Source organism: Leucoraja erinacea, chromosome 2 (assembly GCF_028641065.1).
Source record: "Leucoraja erinacea ecotype New England chromosome 2, Leri_hhj_1, whole genome shotgun sequence".
Taxonomy (NCBI): domain Eukaryota; kingdom Metazoa; phylum Chordata; class Chondrichthyes; order Rajiformes; family Rajidae; genus Leucoraja; species Leucoraja erinaceus.
Window position 1 is genome coordinate 7,957,830 of NC_073378.1, and position 24,434 is coordinate 7,982,263.

At 42.7% G+C, this 24,434-nt stretch overlaps 1 protein-coding gene across 1 annotated transcript in view; it reads left to right on the forward strand.

Moving 5' to 3' along the window:
* LOC129706890 (sodium/hydrogen exchanger 3-like) overlaps nt 1-24,434 on the forward strand; it is a 198,801-nt gene that overhangs the window by 129,621 nt on the left and 44,746 nt on the right. The window contains exons 3-5 of the mRNA XM_055651510.1: nt 3,745-3,905; nt 21,663-21,741; nt 23,807-23,984. Coding sequence (XP_055507485.1) covers nt 3,745-3,905; nt 21,663-21,741; nt 23,807-23,984 — 418 coding nt within the window. The remainder of the gene's footprint in view (nt 1-3,744; nt 3,906-21,662; nt 21,742-23,806; nt 23,985-24,434) is intronic.

Consider the following 24,434-nt stretch of genomic DNA (forward strand, 5'->3'; position numbering starts at 1 on the left):
TCTTTGCTTCCTGTTTGCCAGCCAGTTCTCTATCCACATCAATACTGAACCCCCAATGCCTTGTGCTTTAAGTTTGTATATCTCTTATGTGGGACCTTGTCGAAAGCCTTCTGGAAGTCCAGATACACCACATCCACTGGTTCTCCCCTATCAACGCTACTAGTTACATCCTCGAAAAATTCTATAAGATTCGTCAGACATGATTTACCTTTCGTAAATCCATGCTGACTTTGTCCAATGATTTCACCACTTTCCAAATGTGCTGCTATCCCATCTTTAATAACTGACTCTAGCAGTTTCCCCCACTACCGATGTTAGACTAACTGGTCTGTAATTCCCCATTTTCTCTCTCCCTCCCTTCTTAAACAGTGGGGTTACATTTGCTACCCGCCAATCTTCAGGAACTACTCCAGAATCTAAAGAGTTTTGAAAGATTATTACTAATGCATCCACTATTTCTGGAGCTACTTCCTTAAGTACTCTGGGATGCAGCCTATCTGGCCCTGGGGATTTATCGGCTTTTAATCCATTCAGTTTACCCAACACCACTTCCCGGCTAACCTGGATTTCACTCAATTCCTCCAACTCCTTTGACCCGCTGTCCCCTGCTATTTCCGGCAAATTATGTATGTCTTCCTTAGTGAAGACGGAACCAAAGTAGTTATTCAATTGGTCCACCATATCCTTGTTCCCCATGATCAACTCACCTGTTTCTGACTGCAAGGGACCTACATTTGTTTTAACTAATCTCTTTCTTTTCACATATCTATAAAAACTTTTGCAGTCAGTTTTTATGTTCCCTGCCAGTTTTCTTTCATAATCAATTTTTCCTTTCCTAATTAAGCCCTTTGTCCTCCTCTGCTGGTCTTTGAATTTCTCCCAGTCCTCCGGTATGCTGCGTTTTCTGGCACCCATGGTTGGAATCGAACCCGGGTCTCTGGCGCTGTCAGGTAGCAACGCTACTGCTGCGCCACCTGCACCAATCTATTGGTTTCTCCTAAAGCCATGGGCTGCAGAACCTGGGGGGGTGTGGCAACAGTGAGCGCGGCAAAACCAAAGATTAAAGAGCGGAGAGATAGATGGAGAGAGCGGGGTGGGGTGGGGACATATCCCCCCACTTTGTGAATTGGGGGATGGCCTGTATTATCCCCCAGTTTTTAGAGGTCGAGCAACAACAAAAAAATAATGGTGCCACCCTCCCACACCCTCCCCCCTGCTTGGTCGCTCCACCCCCTCACTGGATACCTCCGAGGCTGGTGATCAGTGATCGCACAGCCCCCCCCCACTTTCAAAAACGTTCCACGGCCCCTGAAAGGTATTGCATTGATTTAAGGATAAAGCATGGAAACAGGCACTACAGCTTGCAGAGGCCACGCTGACCATTGATCATCAGTTCGCAGTAGTTTGCTTTAAAGGGCTGTACCTTTATAACTAGAGGAACTATCACATTGGAGTTTACAAATACAGCATGGAAATTATCCCTTCAGCCCACAGAGTCCATGCCGAACATCAGTCACAGTAGTTCCATGTTATCCCACTTTTGCAACCTTTCACTCCACACTTGGGGGCAATTTAAGAGGCCAATTAAAGTATGAATTGAACCAGTGGGAACCCACGTGGTCACGTGACATAGCGTGCAAACTCCGCACAGACAGCACCAGAGATCAGGATTGAACACCGGCAGTGGTGGACTGGCCAGGGTGTCAGCTTGCCTGATGGCAAGTGTGCCCCTGATGAAGTGATAGCAAGTGATGGCAAGTGGGCACCTGTTAAATGATAGCATTGTAGTTGTGGGTGGGATCCCTTTGTCTCCTGGCAACCAATATTTTTAGAACTAGTCCACCACTGAACTGCAAAGCTGCAGCTCCTTCAGCTGAGCCACTGTATGTGGATATGCCTGGACTTTTATGGATTTTTTGTCTTTTTTTCGTGCAGATATGCATCAGTATTGTTGATTTCCTGAGCTCTCCGTGCCTGCTCAGCAAGACAAATGCAGCAGGGTACTTAATTTCCCCAATCCTGCATAACCCCCTCTCCCACACCAGCGCTGTAGTAATCTGGAATCAAATAATGGCCACTTTGAAGTGCATTGGCAGTTTCAGTAATAAAATGAATAGTTAAAGAAAACCAAATGCATTTCAAGTGCTGATCAGACGTGATCTAATTTAAAATTGGAATAAGCTCGAGGGATTGAATAGCCGATGTGGGTTCAAATGCAACAAAATTGGAATATTTGTCTCGCTTCTTCATCTTTTAGCTGTAACCTGCTGCCCTCCATAAATCAACCCTCCTGTCTCAGTGAGCATTCTTATCTGCCTGTACCCAGACAAGTACTAGGCTATTTTAAGAAGACACTGCTCAAACTTTCGTTTTTTTTTTTGAAGGGAAAAAAAATATTTAGCTTTTACCATAATTAGTCCATGTTGTTAATCTGCCCTGTAGTCAAAAGGTTGGTGGCGCCAGACATTCTTGCCTTCGATGCAAGGATAACATTCCACTACAAATAACACTGAGGAATTGCTGTAATGCCCAATATTACATCTATTACATGAAATGTAAAAAATATTTGGTGAAGAGCTATTAACGTCTCTCTAGTCTCATGACCCAGCGAATCCATCACCTGGCATAGTAAAATATTTCCTGACTGTAATCTTGGTACTTTGCATGCAATCTTCCATGTATTTTAAAAGTACTTAATTGGCTGTAGATATTTTAGGGGCCTTGAGCCGTGAAAGGCACGATACAGATACAAGTTGTTGATTTATCTAAAAATTTGTATCGTTATTTTCCACTTGTCCCATGTTTGATCTGACATTTGCAACTTAATGCTCACTATTTCCTCTGCCAGAGGTTTAGCTATGGCTCTTTGGATAATGCCACAAAATTTGTGGGCCCCACTTGTAATGCCCTCTATTGCCACCCCCACCATCCAGGATGGAGGAGAGATTCAACTGTGGATTCTGTGTCTGTCCCGTCGTTTCGCAGTCTCCATTTAGTTCAGATGCTGTTTTCACTGCTTGCCTCGCCCCTTCCCATTCCACCAACCCCTTACTTCTCGCCCCTCCCCAATCCCATCGCCCAGTCAACCAATTAACCATGCTCAAAAGGTAGTGTCCCTTTCAAACCTTGGGTATTTTGACCAACATGCGCACTCACACTGTTGAGCTGTGATGTTTGCCATTTTGTATTGAGTAAGTCAAATTTTTCTTTGAAATTTCTCAACTTTGTTCCCTTGCTCCAATGCCATTCGGCCCGACAGGCTGCTGCTCTGTTTACATCCATGGTTTTTATTGCCAGCCCATTGCAGGATGTTCTCTGTGTGCAAACCTCTGGAATAATTTCCTACATAGAACAGTGTAGCGCAGGAACAGGCCATTCGGTCCACAATGTCCGTACTGAGCATAATGCCAAGTTAGGGTCCCAGCCCGAAACGTTATATATTTCCTTCGCTCCATAGATGCTGCTACACCCGCTGAGTTCCTCCAGCACTTTTGTGTACCAAGTTAAAACTAATCTCCTCTGCCCTTAAGTGATTTGTATCTTGACCCAACACTTAATTTCTTCCTTTCCTCTTTTGAAGTCACTCTAACTTTCTTTGACCAAATTGTTCACTGTCTACTGCTTTTGAAGCACTTTGAATGATGTTATTTCACTGAAGGCATGAGGCCAACAGCAGTACATTACATTTATAATCTGCTTGTGACTGGAAGTGAGTGTTTCTACTGAATTTTATTTGTTCTGCAGGAAATCTCGATGCTGGCCTCCTGGAATTCCTTCTGTTTGGAAGTCTGATTGCTGCCGTTGACCCAGTGGCTGTATTGGCTGTGTTTGAAGAAGTTCATGTGAATGAAGTGTTGTTTATCATTGTCTTTGGAGAATCTCTTCTTAATGATGCCGTCACAGTGGTAAGTCCATTCAAGCAATGTTTAGTCCTTGATAGATTTTCCTCCAGTCCAATGGTGGAGTTCACAATTGTACTGACACCTTTTTTGACCCGTGCCATAGGATGCTAGGAGGCTGCAAGGTGACTTGGATAGGCTGCGTGAGTGGGCAAATGCATGGCAGATGCAGTATAATGTAGATAAATGTGATGTTATCCACTTTGGTGGCAAAAACAGGAAAGTGGACTATTATCTTAATGGTGGCCGATTAGGAAAAGGGGAGATGCAACGAGACCTGGGTGTCATGGTACACCAGTCATTGAAAGTAGGCATGCAGGTGCAGCAGGCAGTGAAGAAAGCGAATGGTATGTTAGCATTCATAGCAAAAGGATTTGAGTATAGGAGCAGGGAGGTTCTGCTGCAGTTGTACAGGGTCTTGGTGAGACCACACCTGGAGTATTGCGTACAGTTTTGGTCTCCAAATCTGAGGAAGCACATTATTGCCATAGAGGGAGTGCAGAGAAGGTTCACCAGACTGATTCCTGGGATGTCAGGACTGTCTTATGAAGAAAGACTGGATAGACTCGGCTTGTACGCGCTAGAATTTAGGAGATTGAGGGGGGATCTTATAGAAACGTACAAAATTCTTAAGGGGTTGGACAGGCTAGATGCACGAAGATTGTTCCCGATGTTGGGGAAGTCCAGAAAAAGGGGTCACAGTTTAAGAATAGAGGGGAAATCCTTTAGGACCGAGATGAGGAAAAAATGTTTCACACAGAGAGTGGTGAATCTCATGACTCTCAGCCATGATCATATTGAATGGTGGTGCAGGCTCGAAGGGCTGAATGGCCTACTCCTGCACCTATTTTCTATGTTTCTATGAATGGAGTAGTAGACTTGATAGGCCGAATGGCCAAAATCTACTATTCTTTATGACCTAATGACCTTAAACCTTCCCTATCCACCTTCTTGTCCAAATGTATTTTTAAAAGCCTCAACTACCTCCTCAGGCAGCTTGTTCCATATACCCACCACCCTCTTGCCCCTTGGGTTCCACTCACGTAAACCTACGCCCACTTGTTTGCGATTCCCCTATCCTGTATAAAACCCCTCATTAACCTAGTTGCAATTTTTGTCATAGTTTTTGATTTCCAGTTGTCATTCTCCATGTCCATGACATTAACATCATGTCAACTGCAGGGGTCTTGCACACTATAACATGCTGATAAAGACCAGATAATTGGAGATCTTAAAAGGTGAAGGTCTGGAAGCCATTCTCTGAAAGGCACAGCCAATTTCCACAAACCTTAAGAATATTTCTCTTTTTTTGTTGTTGTATTTTTATTAGAAGCAATGTACAGTGGTATAACCCGTGGCATAAGACATAATACATTTGTGTACAACTTCTTGTTTTACATTTAACAATAGAAAAAGTCACATAAGAAAGAAAAAGAGAGAAAAGAAGAGAGTAAGGGAAATAGTGATGTGTAACCCCCTGGAGCATCACTCCAGGAGTTAACAAGTGATAGTTTGTAGAAGGATAGAGAGAAAAAAAACACATAGAGTTGTAAAAAGAAAGAACGGAAAAACAGAAAAACAATGGGATCTACCTACTTCATATCTATCCACACCCCTCACCCAGTTCAGAAACAGTTACATTCCAGAGTTGTGTTGCACCATATTATACTTGTAATAAATCGATAAAAGGAGACCATACCTTTAAGAATTGCTCTGTTTTTCCTGCTAGGACGAATCTCATATCTTCAAGAGGTAGCGCCTCAGACATGCTTGTGATCCACATTTTAAGCGTGGGTGCATTTTTCCAAAATTTGAGTATAAGTTTTTCGCCTTAAGAATATTTCTGAGATAATTTTATCACGGGATGCTTTAGAATCATTTGGGATGCATATGTGCTGCATTGGCATAACAAATTCCACCAGCCTGGCTGTGTGGTCATTAAAAGAATCAATCAATCAATATGACCTTTAAAGAGGTTTTTAAAAATCACACAAGGTGGAGTCACACTCTCCCTACGCCAAGACCCAACGCTTCGACATTCATCATCTGTCAGTGGCACTAAATGTGTTACTGGCGATGGCTAATTGTTGTACTCTGCTTCTGAGAAGCAATTCCATTCATTTCAACAGAAGCCAATCGTAGAAGCATATTATAACAGGCAGACATCACTGCATTGTGTTTGATGCGAGCAACCAAGGGCAAATTCTTCCATCAACCCTTTCCTGTTTATATCATTCTCCCCCCACCACTCCAACTAAAGTCTCACATCTATGCAACAGTAGAGTTGCTGCCTTACAGTTACAGCAATCCAGGTTCAATCCAGACTATGGGTGCATGTCTGCACACAGTTTGTATGTTCTCCCTATGACCAAATGGTTTTTTTATCAGGGTGCTCCGGTTTCATACCAAACTCAAGGCGAACAGTGTTGTAGGTAGAAGGAAGGAACTGCAGATGCTGGTTTCAACTGAAGATGGACACAAAATGCTGGAGTCACTCAGCGGGACAGGCAGCATCTCTGAATGGAAGGAATGGGTGATGTTTCAGGTTGAGATCCTTATTCGGACTGACCCGATAAGTCACCCATTCCTCCTGTCCAGAGATGCTGCCAGTCCCGCTGTGTTGCTCCAGCATTTTGTGTCCATCTTCAGTTTTTTTAGGGTTAATTGGGTTTGTTAAGAATTCAGATTCAGATTCAATTTTAATTGTCATTACCCTCTGTGTACAGTACAGAGATTCAACGAAATGCATTTGAGCAAAAAGTTCTCCCTCTCGAAAGAGCGACATAGCAAACGATTTGAATAAAAAAAAAAACAATCTTCCTGAGTCCTGGGGGGGGGGGGGGGGGGGGGGGGGGGGGGGGGGTGGATCCCCTCTCAAGTTCACCTAGAGAGTATAAACGTCTATCCAGTTTAGTATAAGAGTCCTGACAGCCGCCGGAAAGTCTGGTGAAACCGTTCCTCGACCCCTGCAATAATGTCCTTCCTCAGATTTGGAGGAAACAGACCTGTAGCGCCTCCCGGATGTACAACTGCAGTAGGAGGGCTAATACAGTCCTTTTGTATGGGGCTGAGAGCCATTCGCTTGGCGATGCTGAGCACCTGCATGCCTTCTTTCAATGACTGGTGTACCATGACACCCAGGCCTCGCTGCATCTCCTCCTGTCCAGAGATGCTGCCAGTCCCGCTGTGTTACTCCAGCATTTTGTGTCCATCTTCAGTTTTTTTTAGGGTTAATTGGGTTTGTTAAGAATTGTAAATTGTCCCGAGTGTGCAGGACAGTGCTAACTTCCAGGGTGCACGCTGGACTGAAGTAAAGTAAAATCTTGCCAAAGAAAAAAACCTGCTTGTGAAGCTGGGGAACTGGAACTCGCTGATGTTTCTGGCACAGTACAGCATAAAAAATGCGATTTAACTGGGGCAATTGAAAGCTTTAATTAGAACATGGACAGAAGGTAAGAACATTCTGCTGATAGCATTTGTGAAGTTAAATATTCTTGGCGTCGTACAGCAGGGAAACGGGCCCTTCAGCCCAACTTGTCCGTGCCGACTGTGATACTCCATCTCCGCTCGTCCCATTTGACTGATGCGCTTTAAAAATACTTGTCCAGAGCTATTGAGGAATATTGAGAATTCTGTTAAATTATTAAAATTGCTTTGGTGTACAAAATCATGAGGAGAATGTGCAGACCCAGTTAGGGGAATCAAGAACCAGAGGACTTAGGTTTAAGGTGAGAGGGAAAAGATTTAATAGAGCAGTTGTACAGGGTCTTGGTGAGACCACACCTGGAGTATTGCGTACAGTTTTGGTCTCCTAATCTGAGGAAAGACATTCTTGCCACAGAGGGAGTGCAGAGAAGATTCACCAGACTGATTCCTGGGATGTCAGGACTTTCATATGAAGAAAGACAGGATAGACTTAGTTTGACCTCGCTAGAATTTAGAAGATTGAGAGGGGATCTTATAGAAACTTACAAAATTCTTAAGGGGTTGGACAGGCTAGATGCAGGAAGATTGTTCCCGATGTTGGGGAAGTCCAGAACAAGGAGTCACAGTTTAAGGATAGGGGGGAAATCTTTTAGGACCGAGATGAGGAAAACATTTTTCACACAGAGAGTGGTTAATCTCTGGAATTCTCTGCCACAGAAGGTAGTTGAGGCCAGTTCGTTGGCTATATTTAAGAGGGAGTTAGATGTGGCCCTTGTGGTTAAAGGGATCAGGGGGTATGGAGAGAAGGCAGGTACAGGATACTGAGTTGCATGATCAGCTATGATCTAATTGAATGGCGGTGCAGGCTCGAAGGGCTGAATGGCCTACTCCTGCACCTATATTCTATGTTTCTAAATCTGAGGGGCAACCTTTTCACACAGAGGGTGGTGGGGTTATGGAACAAGCCACCAGAGGAGGTAGTTGAGGCAATACGACATTTAGAAGATCCAGCCAGGCACATGGATAGGAAAGGTTCAGAGGGATATGGGTCAATTACATGCAGGTTGGACAGGTGGAGATGGGGCATTTTAGTTGGTATAGGCAAGTTGTGCCGAAAGGCCTGTTTGCTTGGTGTGTGACTCCACCACCAACTCTCAACAGCAGCAGTTTCTATCATATACAGGATGCTCAGCAGCATTTTGCCAAGATTTCTGTAACCACACTCTCTGAAACATGGGGTAGCAAGGGGCAGTGCAAGGGCACCAAAGGCATGAGACCACCGCCATCTTGAAGTTGCCCTCCATGCTACACACCATCTAACCTGGAAATGTGCCATCTTTCCTTCACTGGCTCTGGGCTAAAATCCCGGAACACTTTCCTCACGGCACTGTGGGTGTACGCAAACCTCACAGAAACATTCCATAGATAGAATTCCACAGATTCACCACTCTCTGTGTGAAAAATATTTTTCTCATCTCGGTCCTAAAAGATTTCCCCCTTATCCTCAAACTGTGACCCCTTGTTCTGGACTTCCCCAACATCGGGAACAATCTACCTGCATCTAGCCTGTCCAACCCCTTAAGAATTTTATAAGTTTCTATAAGATCCCCCTCAATCTTCTAAATTCTTGCGAGTACAAGCCGAGTCTTTCTTCATATGAAAGTCCTGACATCCCAGGAATCAGTCTGGTGAACCTTCTCTGTACTCCCTCTATGGCAAGAATGTCTTTCCTCAGATTAGGAGACCAAAACTGTACGCAATACTCCAGGTGTGGTCTCACCAAGACCCTGTACAACTGCAGTAGAACCTTCCTGCTCTTATACTCAAATCCTTTTGCTATGAAAGGTAAACCAAATACTATCAAACTGTACAGCTCTCCACTTTCTGTCAGTGGTTTTTTTTTTTAAAAACCTGATATTGATCATTCTTGATCATCCATCAAGCACCCATTTTCTTCTAAGTCCTTAGTTGTTCGAGCTAATAAATGGAAGTGTCCTAAGGAAATAGAGGTATCAAATGACACTTTTTATTTGTGGCATTTGGAATGTCATGCTCGCAAGTTGGCTTGGAGCAGGAAGCTTCAGTCCCCAGAGAGCTCACAAAATCCCTGTACCTTTGCAGTGCAGGCATGTGGTCAATCAATCAATCAATCAATCAATCAATCAATCAATCAATCAACCTTTATTGTCAACTTGCAAAGCAACAGTTGTACAGTGCAAAATGAGAAGTCGTTTCCCAGGGAATATTGGAGCATCGCACATGAAACTTAAAACAGTTCACACATAATAACAGTAAAAACAATCCAGTCCCTGATCTTCTTCGAGTCCGTTGCAATCTCAGATGTCGTTCTGCCAGTATCTGGCGCAGGTCACAGCTGGTCGGGTCGGTTCAGCCAGGTCCTGGGGGCTGCACTGGGGGGCGTCGTCACACTCCAGTAGGTGGGACATTGTCTGTACTGCCCCACAGCTGCATGTGTCTTCTGCCTGGCAGTTCCATGCTTTCATAAGTGCTTTGCACCTCTCCTGCTCCACTCGTAATCTGTTGAGGGTCTTCCAGGTTGGCCATGTCCCTGATGAAACAGTATAAATAGTTAAAAGCAGGTAAAAGCAGCAACATTAAAATACAGTAAAAACAATCATTAAAATGTCCAGGGCAGCTGATTTGAGTGGCCAGTGCCAGAGTTATTAAAATGTCAGTGCAAAATCACAGAATCAGGTGACTGTCAGTACAGAGTGACTGTTGAGCAGCCTCACAGCCTGTGGCAGGAAGCTGTTTAGCAGTCTTGTAGTCTGGGCTTTGATGCTACGGTATCTCTTGCCTGATGGCAGGAGATCCAGGTGTATGTGTGGAGGGGGGAGGCAGTCTGTCCTTGGCTATTCTCAGAGATTTTTTCAGACAGCGGCTCCGGAACAGTTCTTGTACCGAGGGTAGGGAGACGCTAATGATCCTCTCTGCTCCCCTCACTACCCTCTGCAGAGCCTGATCTCAATTAACAAGTGGTTTACAGGCAGCACCATTCTCTGGAATTTGCAAGCAAGTTCATTTATCCTTGCTGACAAAATCCAGGTCTTGGGAAACTAAAAATAACCCTGTTCACTACCTTTGGGGGAAACGCAGAATAATGCAAGTGAGGAGAGAAGGAGAAAAATCACTGGATTAGTCTCATCTCAGAAATCTGGAACTACTTCTGTTGCCATGGTAACTATCGAGCTATAAATCTTCCGGTAGATGAGTTGAACCCTTAAGAGACGTGTTGGTTACCAAATGAGGACATGGCCTTGTTCTGGGTGTACCTGGCACAGTTAAAACAGTTATGATATTTAAACTTAAGAGATTGGAATAAATCATTAAATGGAACCATTAGTATTTGAAATTATTATTTTATCCAAAGGTTCAGGTAAATTGGGTAAAATATAAATGAAAAGACAAAGGACATCTGTTTTTGAGACTTCGTTATGCTATTTATTGACTCAGAAATCAACAGAGCTCTATTTGCAGTGCAATGCAATGAATAAAATCTCTCTATACAAACTGAAGACCATCACTGTCCCACAATTACACCTTGTCCAGGGGAAGGCAAATGACTTGCAAACTCAACATTTCGCAACTACATTCACATGCATTCAGAGACGAACAGCATGGAAACAGGCCCTTCGATCCAACGAGCTCATGCTGACCAAGATGTCCCATCTGCATGAGTCCCACCTGCCTGCATATCCCACTTTTTAAAATTTATATTAACATTTTGGACTCCATATTCTACTGCAGAAGTATGAATCCTGGCAACTTCCATGTTATGGACAGAGGGAAAGAACAAGTTGACACCACGTTTCATTGCCACCCCAATACGTGTTTCCAGAGGGTGGTTACTATTCTAGAGAATTAGACACATTCTTATAGCAATGTTACAAAATTTTGAGATTTCAAAAATCAAGCCTGCAATTTATCCCATCAGATAAAGCATAACAATAAGTTTAATTTGACACCTAATTCACTTTCATATCTCAAGTAATAAAAAAGTTATGGCCATTTTCATACTCGGAAATTAGCATCTTGTTCCCTATTGATTTTCTATGGACATAACAAAAAAGCTGTGATCATGGACAGTAAAAAGCCCATAACCTTCTTAAAAATTAAGAGAACTAAATGAAATTTTCAGTTATCATAGATTGAAGCATTCTGAAACCAATATAAAATAATCTTACTTGGATGACCGGAAATTAAAGCATATAATTAGTTAGTTACCCAATTGTAGCTAATTTCAAACTTCAATTACTAGTTCTAAACATCTATCCATTTCTTAATAAATGATTAACATTTTTAAATAGCCCAAGTATCCAAATAATATTCACAAATAATTCACAATAAAACATGATTTTTAAATCTCATTTACATCAATTTATAGGCCAAATGGAAGGAATTTAGTGTTCATTTGCTGTAAATTAAAGTCAATTTAAATCGGCTTTTTAGTGGGTTCCTGTGAACGCGCTGGTTTAGAACGTTCACATTGCGCTGGATTTGTGCCCTCAAGTGCCCAGAAAAATACTGCGGGATATAAAGAGCCCAAAATGAACTACTCGCTATAGAAAACTTTATATACAGGGTTATATACAAGCCCCATTTAATGTAAAAAAAAGGTACATACCTTTAATTGTTTGCTTTATAAAACCCTGGGGCTGCGAGAGGTTGCGGAGTGAGAGAGTGATTTTTAAACTACTATAAATATTATACAAGGCCATAAAAACTAATAATACCTTTTGCGACGGGGTCTTTCAGCGATTTTCCGTTAATGATTTACTAGGCTGAACATTTTCGATTGGAACAGCCTAGTAAAAATAACGTTTTAAACCCGCCCCCTCTAAACAGCGCCAAAATCGCGCACACGGGGTAGGGCAGCTGCTCAGCCACGATTCAGGTATGTTTTGTAACATACCTAATTCTTATAAAGCGGGAATTCCACTGCATCAATAAGAACAACAGCAAAAATGATAAGATTTGGTGATTTGGCTGAGCTTGGATATTAGCTGTAACGTAAGAAAAACTTGACCTCTCATTTTTGATTTTTTTTTTTACGAAGTCTCTGAGATGGAAAAACGTGGCATTCTCAAATACCTGTGAATTTGGTATTAATATCTTATTGGAGACCCTCAAAAACTCATTGGAGACCCTTGGACTTTTAGAGATCATTGGAGACCTTTGGAATTTTTTGAAGATGTAACTAGGAAAATGGACAAGGGAGAGCCAGTGGATGTAGTGTACCTGGACCATCAGAAAGCATTCGATAAGGTCCCACATAGGAGATTAGTGGGCAAAATGAGGGCACATGGCATTGGGGGTAGAGTGCTGACATGGATAGAGAAGTGGTTGGCAGACAGGAAACAAAGAGTAAGGATTAACGGGTCCCTTTCAGAATGGCAGGCAGTGACTAGTGGGGTACCGCAAGGCTCGGTGCTGGGATCGCAGCTATTTATAATATACATCAATGATTTGGATGAGGGATTCAAAGTAACTTTAGCAAATTTGCAGATGACACAAAGCTGGGTGGCAGTGTGAAATGTGAGGAGGATGCTATGAGAATGCAGGGTGACTTGGACAGGTTGGGGAAGTGGGCAGATGCATGGTAGATGAAGTTTAATGTGGATAAATGTGAGGTTATGCACTTTGGTAGCAAAAACAGGAAGGCAGATTCCTATCTAAATGGCGTCAAGTTGGGAAAAGGGGAGATACAACAGGATCTGGGGGTCCTTGTACATCAGTCTATGAAAGTAAGCATGCAGGTACAGCAGGCAGTGAAGAAAGCGAATGGCATGTTGACCTTTATAACAAGAGGAATCGAATATAGGAGCAAAGAGGTCCTTCTGCAGTTGTACAGAGCCCTAATGAGACCACACCTGGAGTATTGTGTGCAGTTTTAGTCCCCTAATTTGAGGAAGGACTTTCTTGCTATTGAGGGAGTGCAGCGTGGGTTTACAAGGTTAATTCCCAGGATGGCAGGACTGTCATATGCTGAAAGAATGGAGCAGCTGGGCTTGTACACTCTGGAGTTTAAAAGGATCTCATTGAAACATATAAGATTGTTAAGGGCTTGGACACACTAGAGGCAGGAAACATGTTCCCGATGTTGAGGGAGTCCAGAACCGGGGGTCGCAGTTTAAGAATATGCAGTTAGCCATTTAGAATGGAGACGAGGAAATACTTTTTCTCACAGAGTGGCGAGTCTGTGGAATTCTCTGACTCCGAGGGCAGTGGAAGCAGATTCTCTGGATGCTTTCAAGAGAGCTAGATAGGGCTCTTAAAAATAGCGGAGTCAGGGGTTATGGGGAGAAGGCAGGAACGGGGTATTGATTGGGGATGATCAGCCATGATCACATTGAATGGCGGTGCTGGGTCGAATGGCCTACTCCTGCACCTATTGTCTATTTTCTTTTGACTATCTTTGATCGTACTTTATTGACTTTATCTTGCACTAGACATTCAATGTCTGAAGAAGGGTTTCGGCCCGAAACGTCGCCTATTTCCTTAGCTGCATAGATGCTGCTGCACCCGCTGAGTTTCTCCAGCATTTTTGTGTACCTATTATTCAGGTTATTCCCTTTATCATGTGTTTGTACACTGTGGATGGCTCGATTATAATCCTGTATTTCTTTCTGCTGACTGGTTAGCATGTCACTAAAGCTTTTCACTGTACCTCAATACACATGACAATAAACTAAAGTAAACTAAAACTAAGATGGCATTTCTGATGATACAGCTTTCCTTGTTGTATCATTATTGCAATAGGATGTCAGCCTGGGTTGTACTATTCTCCAACATCTGGAGTTGGATGTTAATTTTTACTAGAATGTTGCCTGGGTTTAAACAACTAAGTTACAGAGAAAGGTTGAATACGTTAGGTCTTTATTCTCTGGAGCGCAGAAGGTTAAGGGGGGACTTGATAGAGGTCTTTAAAATGATGAGAGGGATAGACAGAGTTGATGTGGATCAGCTTTTCCCTTTGAGAATAGGGAAGATTAAAACAAGAGGACATGACTTCAGAGTTAAGTGACAAAAGTTTAGGGGTAACATGAGGGGGAACTTCTTTACTCAGAGAGTGGTAGCGGTGTGGAATGAGCTTCCAGTGGAAGTGGTGGAGGCAGGTTCGTTGGTATAATTTAAAAATAAATTGGATAGGTATATGGATGAGAAGGGAATGGAGGGTTATGGTATGAGTGCAGGCAGGTGGGACTAAGGGAAAAAAGTTGTTCGGCACGGACTTGTAGGGCCGAGATGGCCTGTTTCCGTGCTGTAATTGTTATATGGTTATATGGTTAATATAGCATTAACTCAGATTTATTTAACATCAGTGCATAGCATAACATCAGTTCGGCATGGACTTGTAGGGCCAAGATGGCCTGTTTCCGTGCTGTAATTGTTATAAGGCCTGACACATTGATGTGGCCTTTGATGTAAAGGGTTGAGTAGTGATCTGATGATGCTATAACACACTTTACTTCTTGTTTATGTTGACCAAGAAATTGCTGAAACTATATCTGATAGCCTGGCAATGGCCTTTGCTAATTTCTTCAGTTTGCCCTTGAATAATGTCACAGCATGTTTCAAGAAATGTTATTAGGCTTCTCTATGGAGTTTAGATTTTACTTTAGACTTTAGTAATACAGTGCGGATACAGATCCTTCAGCTCACCAAGTCCGCACCGACCAGCTATCATGTACATTAACATTATCGTACACAGTAGGAACAATTTATTATTTTACCGAAGCCAATTATCTGACAAACCTGTATGTCCTTGGAGTTTGGGAGGAAACGAGAGCTCGTGGAGAAGACCCACATAGTCACAGGAAGAAGGTACAAACTCCATACAGACACCCCCCTTAGTCAGGATTGACCCCGGATCTCTGGCGGTATAAGGAAGCAACTGCATTGTGTGCCCAAGTTCATGGAAAAAGTCGTCTTGCTGCTCGTGGACATGCATCATCTAAATTTGTCTGCCATTACCAGATAACTGAGTCGATGACTGTTCCCCAGTTCCCGACAATGGTGAATAATGCGCAATATCCTTCCCTTTGCTTTGTCAACCACTCTTTCCTGAGCCCATTGCACTCTGCCTTAAGCAAGATGAAAGGCATGCTCCAGGTATGTCTCTAATAAAGGAAACCACAGCAGAAGGAGCCCCAGCAGTTAAAAGGCAGGAGTCCTAAACAAAGCATCCAGCACCTCCCTTAACAAAGTGGGGTGGATTTGAGCTGGACCTTCCATGCAATTCATGGACAGATGGGCAGCAAGAGAGATGTAAAAGGACACAAAGTGCTGGAGTAACTCAGCAGGTCAGGCAACATTTCTGGAGAACATAGATAGGTGACGTTTCAGGTTAAGACCCTTCAGTCACCTATCCATGTTCTCCAGAGATGCTGCTTGACCTGCTGAGTTACTCCAGCATTGTATAACCTTTTGTGTTAATACCAGCATCTGTAATTCTTTGCTTCTACACAAAAAATGTAGCTGTGTTTGAGCAATGCAAATGAAATCCTACTTGGAAATGAGGAGAAGTTGGAAATATTGTCAAAGGCGAAGGTCTCAGATGCTTTCCTGGGCATGTGGCTGAAATGCTCAACCCGAATGAAATAATATAGCACCTTTAGCTTGGCTAGTTGCACTCTGATAACTGATTAAAGTCCATTCCAGCGATAGGAGGACGTTATTCAGTGCAACACTTCTGAGCAGTTGGTTGTTCCCTGAACCTGGTTGTCTGAACTGCAATAGTTTGGCGCCCCCTGTTGATGACACTGATTAAACGCTGGTGCAGCAAGTTCTTGTTTTGCCCGTGATTCTCCGTCTTGGACTAGAATAAGAACATAAAAGAAGAGAGTATCGGCCATTCAGCCTCTGGAATGTCACGGTTTTACTAAGATCAAGGATCTTGTGTCTAGGAAGCAAAGAGTAGGAGTAAACGGGTCCTTTTCACAATGGCAGGCAGTGACTAGTGGGGTACCGCAAGGCTCAGTGCTGGGACACCAGCTATTTACAATATATATTAATGATCTGGATGAGGGAATTGAATGCAACATCTCCAAGTTTGCGGATGACACTAAGCTGGGGGGCAGTGTTAGCTGTGAGGAGGATGCTAGGAGGCTGCAAAGTGACTTGGATAGGCTGGGTGAGTGGGCAAATGTATGGCAGATGCAGTATAATGTGGATAAATGTGAGGTTATCCACTTTGGTGGCAAAAACAGGAAAGTAGAACTATTACCTGAATGGTGGCCGACTAGGAAAAGGGGAGTTGCAACGAGACCTGGGTGTCATGGTACACCAGTCATTGAAAGTAAGCATGCGGGAGCAGCAGGCAGTGAAGAAAGCAAATGGTATGTTAGCATTCATAGCAAAAGGATTTGAGTATAGGAGCAGGGAGGTTCTACTGCTCTAGAGTTGTACAAGGTCTTGGTGAGACCACACCTGGAGTATTGCGTACAGTTTTGGTCTCCTAATCTGAGGAAAGACATTCTTGCCATAGACGGAGTACAGAGAAGGTTCACCAGACTGATTCCTGGGATGTCAGGACTTTCATATGAAGAAAGACTGAATAGACTCGGCTTGTACTCGCTAGAATTTAGAATTGAGGGGGGATCTTATAGAAACGTACAAAATTCATAAGGGGTTGGACAGGCTAGATGCAGGAAGATTGTTCCTGATGTTGGGGAAGACCAGAACAAGGGGTCACAGTTTAAGGATAAGGGGGAAATATTTTAGGACCGAGATGAGAAAAAGATTTTTCACACAGAGAGTGGTGAATCTCTGGAATTCTCTGCCACAGAAGGTAGTTGAGGCCAGTTCATTGGCTATATTTAAGAGGGAGTTAGATGTGGTCCTTGTGGCTAAAGGTATCAGGGGGTATGGAGAGAAGGCAGGTACGGGATATTGAGTTGGATGACCAGCCATAATCATATTGAAAAGCGGTGCAGGCTTGAAGGGCCTACTCTTACACCTATTTTCTATGTTTCAATGTTTCTATCTTTGATTCAAACCAGCATCTGCAGTTCCATCCTACATACTACTTTGTAGCTTGTTTGTCAATGTCTGCCTTGAACATATTTTGATTTTTTTTCCACAGCTCTCTGGAGTATAAAATTACCAATCATTCACAATCCTCTGGTGATTTTTTTTTCCCCCCTTTTTTTTCCCTCATCTCCATCTGAAAAGGGTGATTCCTTATTCTAAAATTATGCCCCCTATTTCTGTAACTTCCTCCCAAATTCCCCCTCAAAATTTCTAAGGTCTCTCATTCTGTCGCTGTTCAATCTTCCTTCCTGCTTCATCCAGGATCTCTGCTGGTGATCCTTTCCTGCAGTCACCAATACAAATAATGGTCACCTTGTAACCACATTACTGAGGTCTATTTAGATTTATTTCCATTCTTGATGACAGATAGCTTGTTACGAAGACCTGTGTATTCAAGTAACAAGCCTTTCATTTAATATTATCTATTTCGCTGACTTTGACTCCATTTTGACAAATTCCCAGCTATATCTTTTTTCCATATTTTATGTTATCTGGATCAACTTATTTTCATCCTTTCATTCTTAAGAATGGCTTATAAGTGTATTACTTGGCAAATGCAGGTGCTGAGATTGCAGTCATTGCTTTCCTGTTATGTAAACATAGAAACATAGAAATTAGGTGACACATAGGAGGAGTAGGCCATTCGGCCCTTCGAGCCTGCACCGCCATTCAATATGATCATGGCTGATCATCCAACTCAGTATCCCGTACCTGCCTTCTCTCCATACCCCCTGATCCCCTTAGCCACAAGGGCCACATCTAACTCCCTCTTAAATATAGCCAATGAACTGGCCTCAACTACCCTCTGTGGCAGAGAGTTCCAGAGATTCACCACTCTCTGTGTGAAAAAAAGTTCTTCTCATCTCGGTTTTTTTTAAAGGATTTCCCCCTTATCCTTAAGCTGTGACCCCTTGTCCTGGACTTCCCCAACATCGGGAGCAATCTTCCTGCATCTAGCCTGTCCAACCCCTTAAGAATTTGTAAGTTTCTATAAGATCCCCTCTCAATCTTCTAAATTCTAGAGAGTATAAACCAAGTCTATCCAGTCTTTCTTCATAAGACAGTCCTGACATCCCAGGAATCAGTCTGGTTTGATTGCTTTCCTGATTATGTAAATTGTTGTGGAAAATCCATACAAACAAACTGTATGAAACCTGATGTTTCTTCAAGCACGTCAGTTTTAATGCAGTTTGGTTTGTGCATATCTTCTAAAGGACTTTGGCTGGGCTGTATTTGGAGTATCATGTGCGGTTCCAATCACTTGATTATTGAAAGGCTAGAACGGCTTTACAAAGCGTGCAGCGGAGGTTTACCAGAGTGATGCCTGGATTAGGCGGTGTCAGCTACAGGGAGAGATTAGAAACATAGAAACATAGAAATTAGGTGCAGGAGTAGGCCATTTGGACCTTCGAGCCTGCACCGCCATTCAATATGATCATGGCTGATCATCCAACTCAGTATCCCGAACCTGCCTTTTCTCCATACCCCCTGATCCCCTTAGCCACAAGGGCCACATCTAACTCCCTCTTAAATATAGCCAATGAACTGGCCTCAACTACCCTCTGTGGCAGAGAGTTCCAGAGATTCACCACTCTCTGTGTGAAAAAAGTTCTTCTCATCTCGGTTTTAAAGGATTTCCCCTTTATCCTTAAGCTGTGACCCCTTGTCCTGGACTTCCCTAACATCGGGAACAATCTTCCTGCATCTAGCCTGTCCAACCCCTTAAGAATTTTGTAAGTTTCTATAAGATCCCCTCTCAATCTTCTAAATTCTAGAGAGTATAAAAACCAAGTCTATCCAGTCTTTCATCATAAGACAGTCCTGACATCCCAGGAATCAGTCTGGTGAACCGTCTCTGCACTCCCTCTATGGCAATAATGTCCTTCCTCAGATTTAGAGACCAAAACTGTACGCAATACTCCAGGTGTGGTCTCACCAAGACCCTGTACAACTGCAGTAGAACCTCTCTGCTCCTATACTCAAATCCTTTTGCAATGCAATTAGACAGACTTGGATTGTTTTCTCTGGAATGCCGGATGTTGTGGGAGACCTGATTGAAGTATATAAAATTATGAGAGACATAGACAAGATAGATGGTCAGAATATTTTTCCCAGGATGGAGAAATCTCGAGGGAAGCGATTTAAGGTGAGAGGGACAAAGTTTAAAAGATGATTTGTGGGGCAGGTTTAGTTTTACACAGAGGAAGGTGAGTGGCTGCAATGCCCTGCTGGGGATGGTGGTTGAAGCAGATATGTTAGTGGCATTTAAAGACGTTAGATAGGCATATGGATATGCAGGTACACAAAAATGCTGGAGAAACTCAGCGGGCGCAGCAGCATCTATGGAGCGCAGGGAATATGCAACGTTTACAGGGAATGGAGGGATATGGCGATGTGCAGGTAGATAAGGTAACCTTGGTATCATGTACAAAATCATGAGAGAAATAGATCGGGTAGATGCACAGAGTCTCTTGCCCAGAGTAGGGGAATCGAGGACCAGAGGACATAGGTTCAAAGTGAATGGGAAAGATATAATAGAAATGTGAGGGGTATCTTTTTCACACAAAGGGTGGTGGTTGTATGGAACAAGCTGCCAGAGGAGGTAGTTGAGGCTGGGACTATCCCATCATTTAAGAAACAGTTGGACAGGTACATGGATAAGACGGGTTTGGAGGGATGTGGACTAAGCGCAGGCAAGTGGGACGTTATTGGCTGGTGTGGGCAAGTTCCATTTCCACTGTATCACTCTGACTCCATGACTATATATTCAGCACAGATCCTGTGAACTGGCGGCGCCTGTTCTTGTTCTATTGGCGTCAGTGGAAATGTAGTTGGAGCTAATGTAGATTGCACATTATTTGAGTTTTATTTAAATGTTTCTGTATTATCTTCCTTTGAAACAGTGCATTTTTAATTTTTGAACAATTTTAGTCATTTTTATAAACCCAAAATATTGTCAGAAATGTACAGAATTTTGACAAAGCTGGTTCTTGCTGAGTCGGCTATCAGTTTATTGGGCATTGACTGGTTCATTATATGCAGCCAAGGGCTTTACTCCATCACAAGCCTTAAGTCTGGCACTTGACTGCAATTGCAGACTGGAAGGACAGTGGAAAGGTTGTCTGTACTTCCCTTCAAGGTCAGCAAATGCACCCCACCCTCTCACCACATGTTATAGACCAAAAACATGCTGGACCGATAACTATCCCAGAGGTAGACACAAAAAGCCAGAGTACCTCAGCGGGTCAGGCAGCTTCTTTGGAGAAAAGGAATAGGTGATGTTTCAGGACCCTTCTGCAGATGGACAGTCTGGGGAAAGGGAAGCGAGATATTGACAGATATATAGATATAGATATAGATATAGATATTGATGGAGGGATGGGAGGAATGAATGAAAGATATGCAAAAAGTAATGAAGATCAAGGAAAGGTGGAGCCCACAATGGTCCATTGTTGGGTGTGGGCTAGGTGATAATGAGTTATGCAGACAGTGAAACTTAACAGAGTGATCGTGAAACTAGTACGATGACGAGGGTGGGGGAGCTTCAGACTGAGATGAAGTGATGAACACTCCAATCCATAGAAACATAGAAAAATAGGTGCAGGAATAGGCCATTTGGCCCTTCGAGCCAGCACTGCCATTCAATATGATCATGGCTGATCATCTAAAATCAGTACCCCATTCCTGCTCTTTCCCCCGTATCCCTTGATTCCTTTATACCTAAGAACTAAATCTAACTCTCCCTTGAAAACATCCAGTGAATTGGCATCCATTGCCTTCTGTGGCAGAGAATTCCACAGATTCACAACTCTCTGAGTGAAGACGTTTTTCCTCATCCAGGTCCTAAATGGCCTACCCCTTATTCTTAAACTGTGACTCCTGGTTCTGGACTCACCAACATCCGGTACATTTTTCCTGTATCTGAAATTAAAAAATGTTATGTTTCTCTAAGACCCCCTCTTATCCTTCTAAATTCCAGTAAATACAAGCTCAGTCGACCCATTCTTTCATCATATGTCAGTCCCAACATCCCGGGAATTAACCTGGTTAACCTACGCTGCACTCTTTCAATAGCAACAATGTCCTTCCATAAATTAGGAGACCAAAATTGCATGCAATACTCTAGGTGTGGTCTCACCAGGGCCCCGGGACCAAATAGGCTTGTGCAGCCATCTCTGGTAATGGATTGTTGATGGGGTTTTCGGATCTGAACAAAGATTCCACAATGTACTTTTATTCTGCTTGTTTGATTGTAATTGTGTTTTATTTTGTTTTGTTTTTTAGGTGCTGTACAATGTATTTGAATCATTTGTTAAAGTTGGGCCAGGGAATATTGAAGGCCTGGACTATTTCAAAGGCATAGGTAGGGAAATACTTCCTTCAATTCTTTTAAGTTTATTTAATCTCAGGTTGGACAATAAATATCAATGTCTCCAGTCCTGCTTAGATTGCATGTCATTGACTCTATCCTTTAATAAATAAGTTCATGTGATAGGCTAAATTGCCTCATTCTACTCCTATCAAGTCTACTCTGCCATTTAACCATGGCTGATCTATCTCTCCCTTCTAACCCCATTCCCCTGCCTTCTCCCCATAACCCCTGATACCGAATGCATGAAACCAAATCAAAATCTAAACAATCTTTGTATTTAATACAGTTCCGAGGTGGCTAATCAAATGTGTAACAACATTAACTCTAATTCCACCAGGTAACACAGCCTCTGCCTTAGTTCATTTATATCTTCCCTTAAACTAAATAATGTAACTATATTTGTGGCCACACTGCCGCTTTCTGTTCTGCATTAATGCAACTTTGTGTTTAAGTCCTGTTTGTCCATTCGCAAATACTTTATTAATCAAATTGCAGAATGATCTGTGTTGGAATGGTCATACTCATCATGCAACGGCAAAAGCAACAGGTGTCCTAAATTTTCTGAGGCGCAACTTTCATCATTGTACAACTTCTGTCAAGGAGAAGCTATACTTCACCCTCGTTAGACCTCATTTGGACTACGCAGTTGCAGCATGGGACAAAAACATTTTTTCCATCGAACGTGTCCAAAGACAGGCAGCTCGATTTGTTACTAACACCTATGAGAGAGAAGCGAGTGTCACCAAGCTTCTGAATTCTCTGGGGTGGAACCCTCTCCAAGACAGACGTCAAGCTCACCGTTTGACCTGTTTTTACAAAATGTTAAATGATCAGCTTGACATAGATTACAAGACCTACACCAAACCCAAACAAATTAGGAGCAGACAAGGGCATTCGATCCAATTTGTGATCCCAGCTACAAAGACAGATGTGTACAGCAATTTGTTCTTCCCCCGCACAATTAAAGCATGGAATAATCTCCACCCAACTATAGTTACCCAACCAGATGCAACTAAATTTAAGGTAGCTCCTTCTTCCCAAAAACCCTTTCTGGCTTAAGCCCTCCCTTCACCACCTCCAGTTTAAATTCCATTTGGAATATTTTGGAGGACCAAGAAACCAAGAACCAATTCAACTTGATCATAAAGGCAACCTTTTTTTGAAATTCCTCCATGCTTTTCCTCCTCTCCATTACTATTGTTTCTCTCAGTCCTGTGAGATTTTGAAGTGTTTATTTTTTATCAATGAATGCCCATTGTGCGTCTCTAATGTTCAAACTTCACCCACCAAATATTGGTAAGCTTTCAAGAGTTGACGTCCAATAGATTAGAGCCTTCTCCCGTAATTCGTTTGCTTGTGTTTCCTACTTTGAGATGTTTCATATGTACGTTTGGCCATGCTCATCATAATATCTACCTAAGTGGGCCATTTAAAATTCAAGTCGACAACTCTAGACAAATCCATTTCAATGTGCACCTCTCTCAAAAGACTGGATAATGCATTGCCTTTCCGCTGACTGGTTAGCACACAACAAAAGCTTTTTACTGTTCCTCAGTACACGTGACAATAACCATATAACCATATAACAATTACAGCATGGAAACAGGCCATCTCGGCCCTACAAGTCCGTGCCGACACAACTTTTTTCCCTTAGTCCCACCTGCCTGCACTCATACCATAACCCTCCATTCCCTTCTCATCCATATGCCTATCCAATTTATTTTTAAATGATACCAACGAACCTGCCTCCACCACTTCCACTGGAAGCTTATTCCACACCGCTACCACTCTCTGAGTAAAGAAGTTCCCCCTCATGTTACCCCTAAACTTCTGTCCCTTAATTCTGAAGTCATGTCCTCGTGTTTGAATCTTCCCTATTCTCAAAGGGAAAACTAAACTAAACTAAACTCAAAGATAAATACAAAGAGTTATTGTAACTGATTTCTATTATCTCCTTGCTTTTATACGTTGAAGTATTGTGTTTATTCAGTTTTCGACTTTTAATCTGATGTTTTATAAGGCTCCTCTTGTTTTCTCTCCCACCAATTCCCTCCAGTGTCCTTCTTTGTGGTGAGCTTGGGTGGAGCTGCCATTGGCATCATCTTTGCCTTCCTGCTCTCCTTCGTAACCAGATTCACCAAGCATGTAAGAGTGATTGAACCTGGATTTGTCTTTGTGATTTCATACCTCTCCTACCTCACGGCAGAGATGCTGTCTCTTTCTGCTATTTTGGCGTAAGTAAAAAGATGTTCATTTCCATCTCTGATGTACTTATTAGCAGTTGCAAGTATGTGCTATTGCAGATCAAGGTGCATGTCTTTGTAGCTTTAGGGTTACATGGCTTAGATGTCCACTAGTGGTTGATATTTGGAACGTGCATTCAGAGGAAACATAGAAACATAGAAAATAGGTGCATGAGGAGGCCATTCGGCCCTTCGAGCCAGCACCGCCATTCATTGTGATCATGGCTGATCATCCCCTATCAATAACCCATGCCTGCCTTCTCCCTATATCCCTTGACTCCACTAGCCCCTAGAGCTCTATCTAACTCTCTCTTAAATCCATCTAGTGATTTGGCCTCCACTGCCGTCTATGGCAGGGAATTCCATAAATTCACAACTCTCTGGGTGAAAAAGTTTTTTCTCACCTCAGTCTTAAATTACCTCCCCTTTATTCTAAGACTG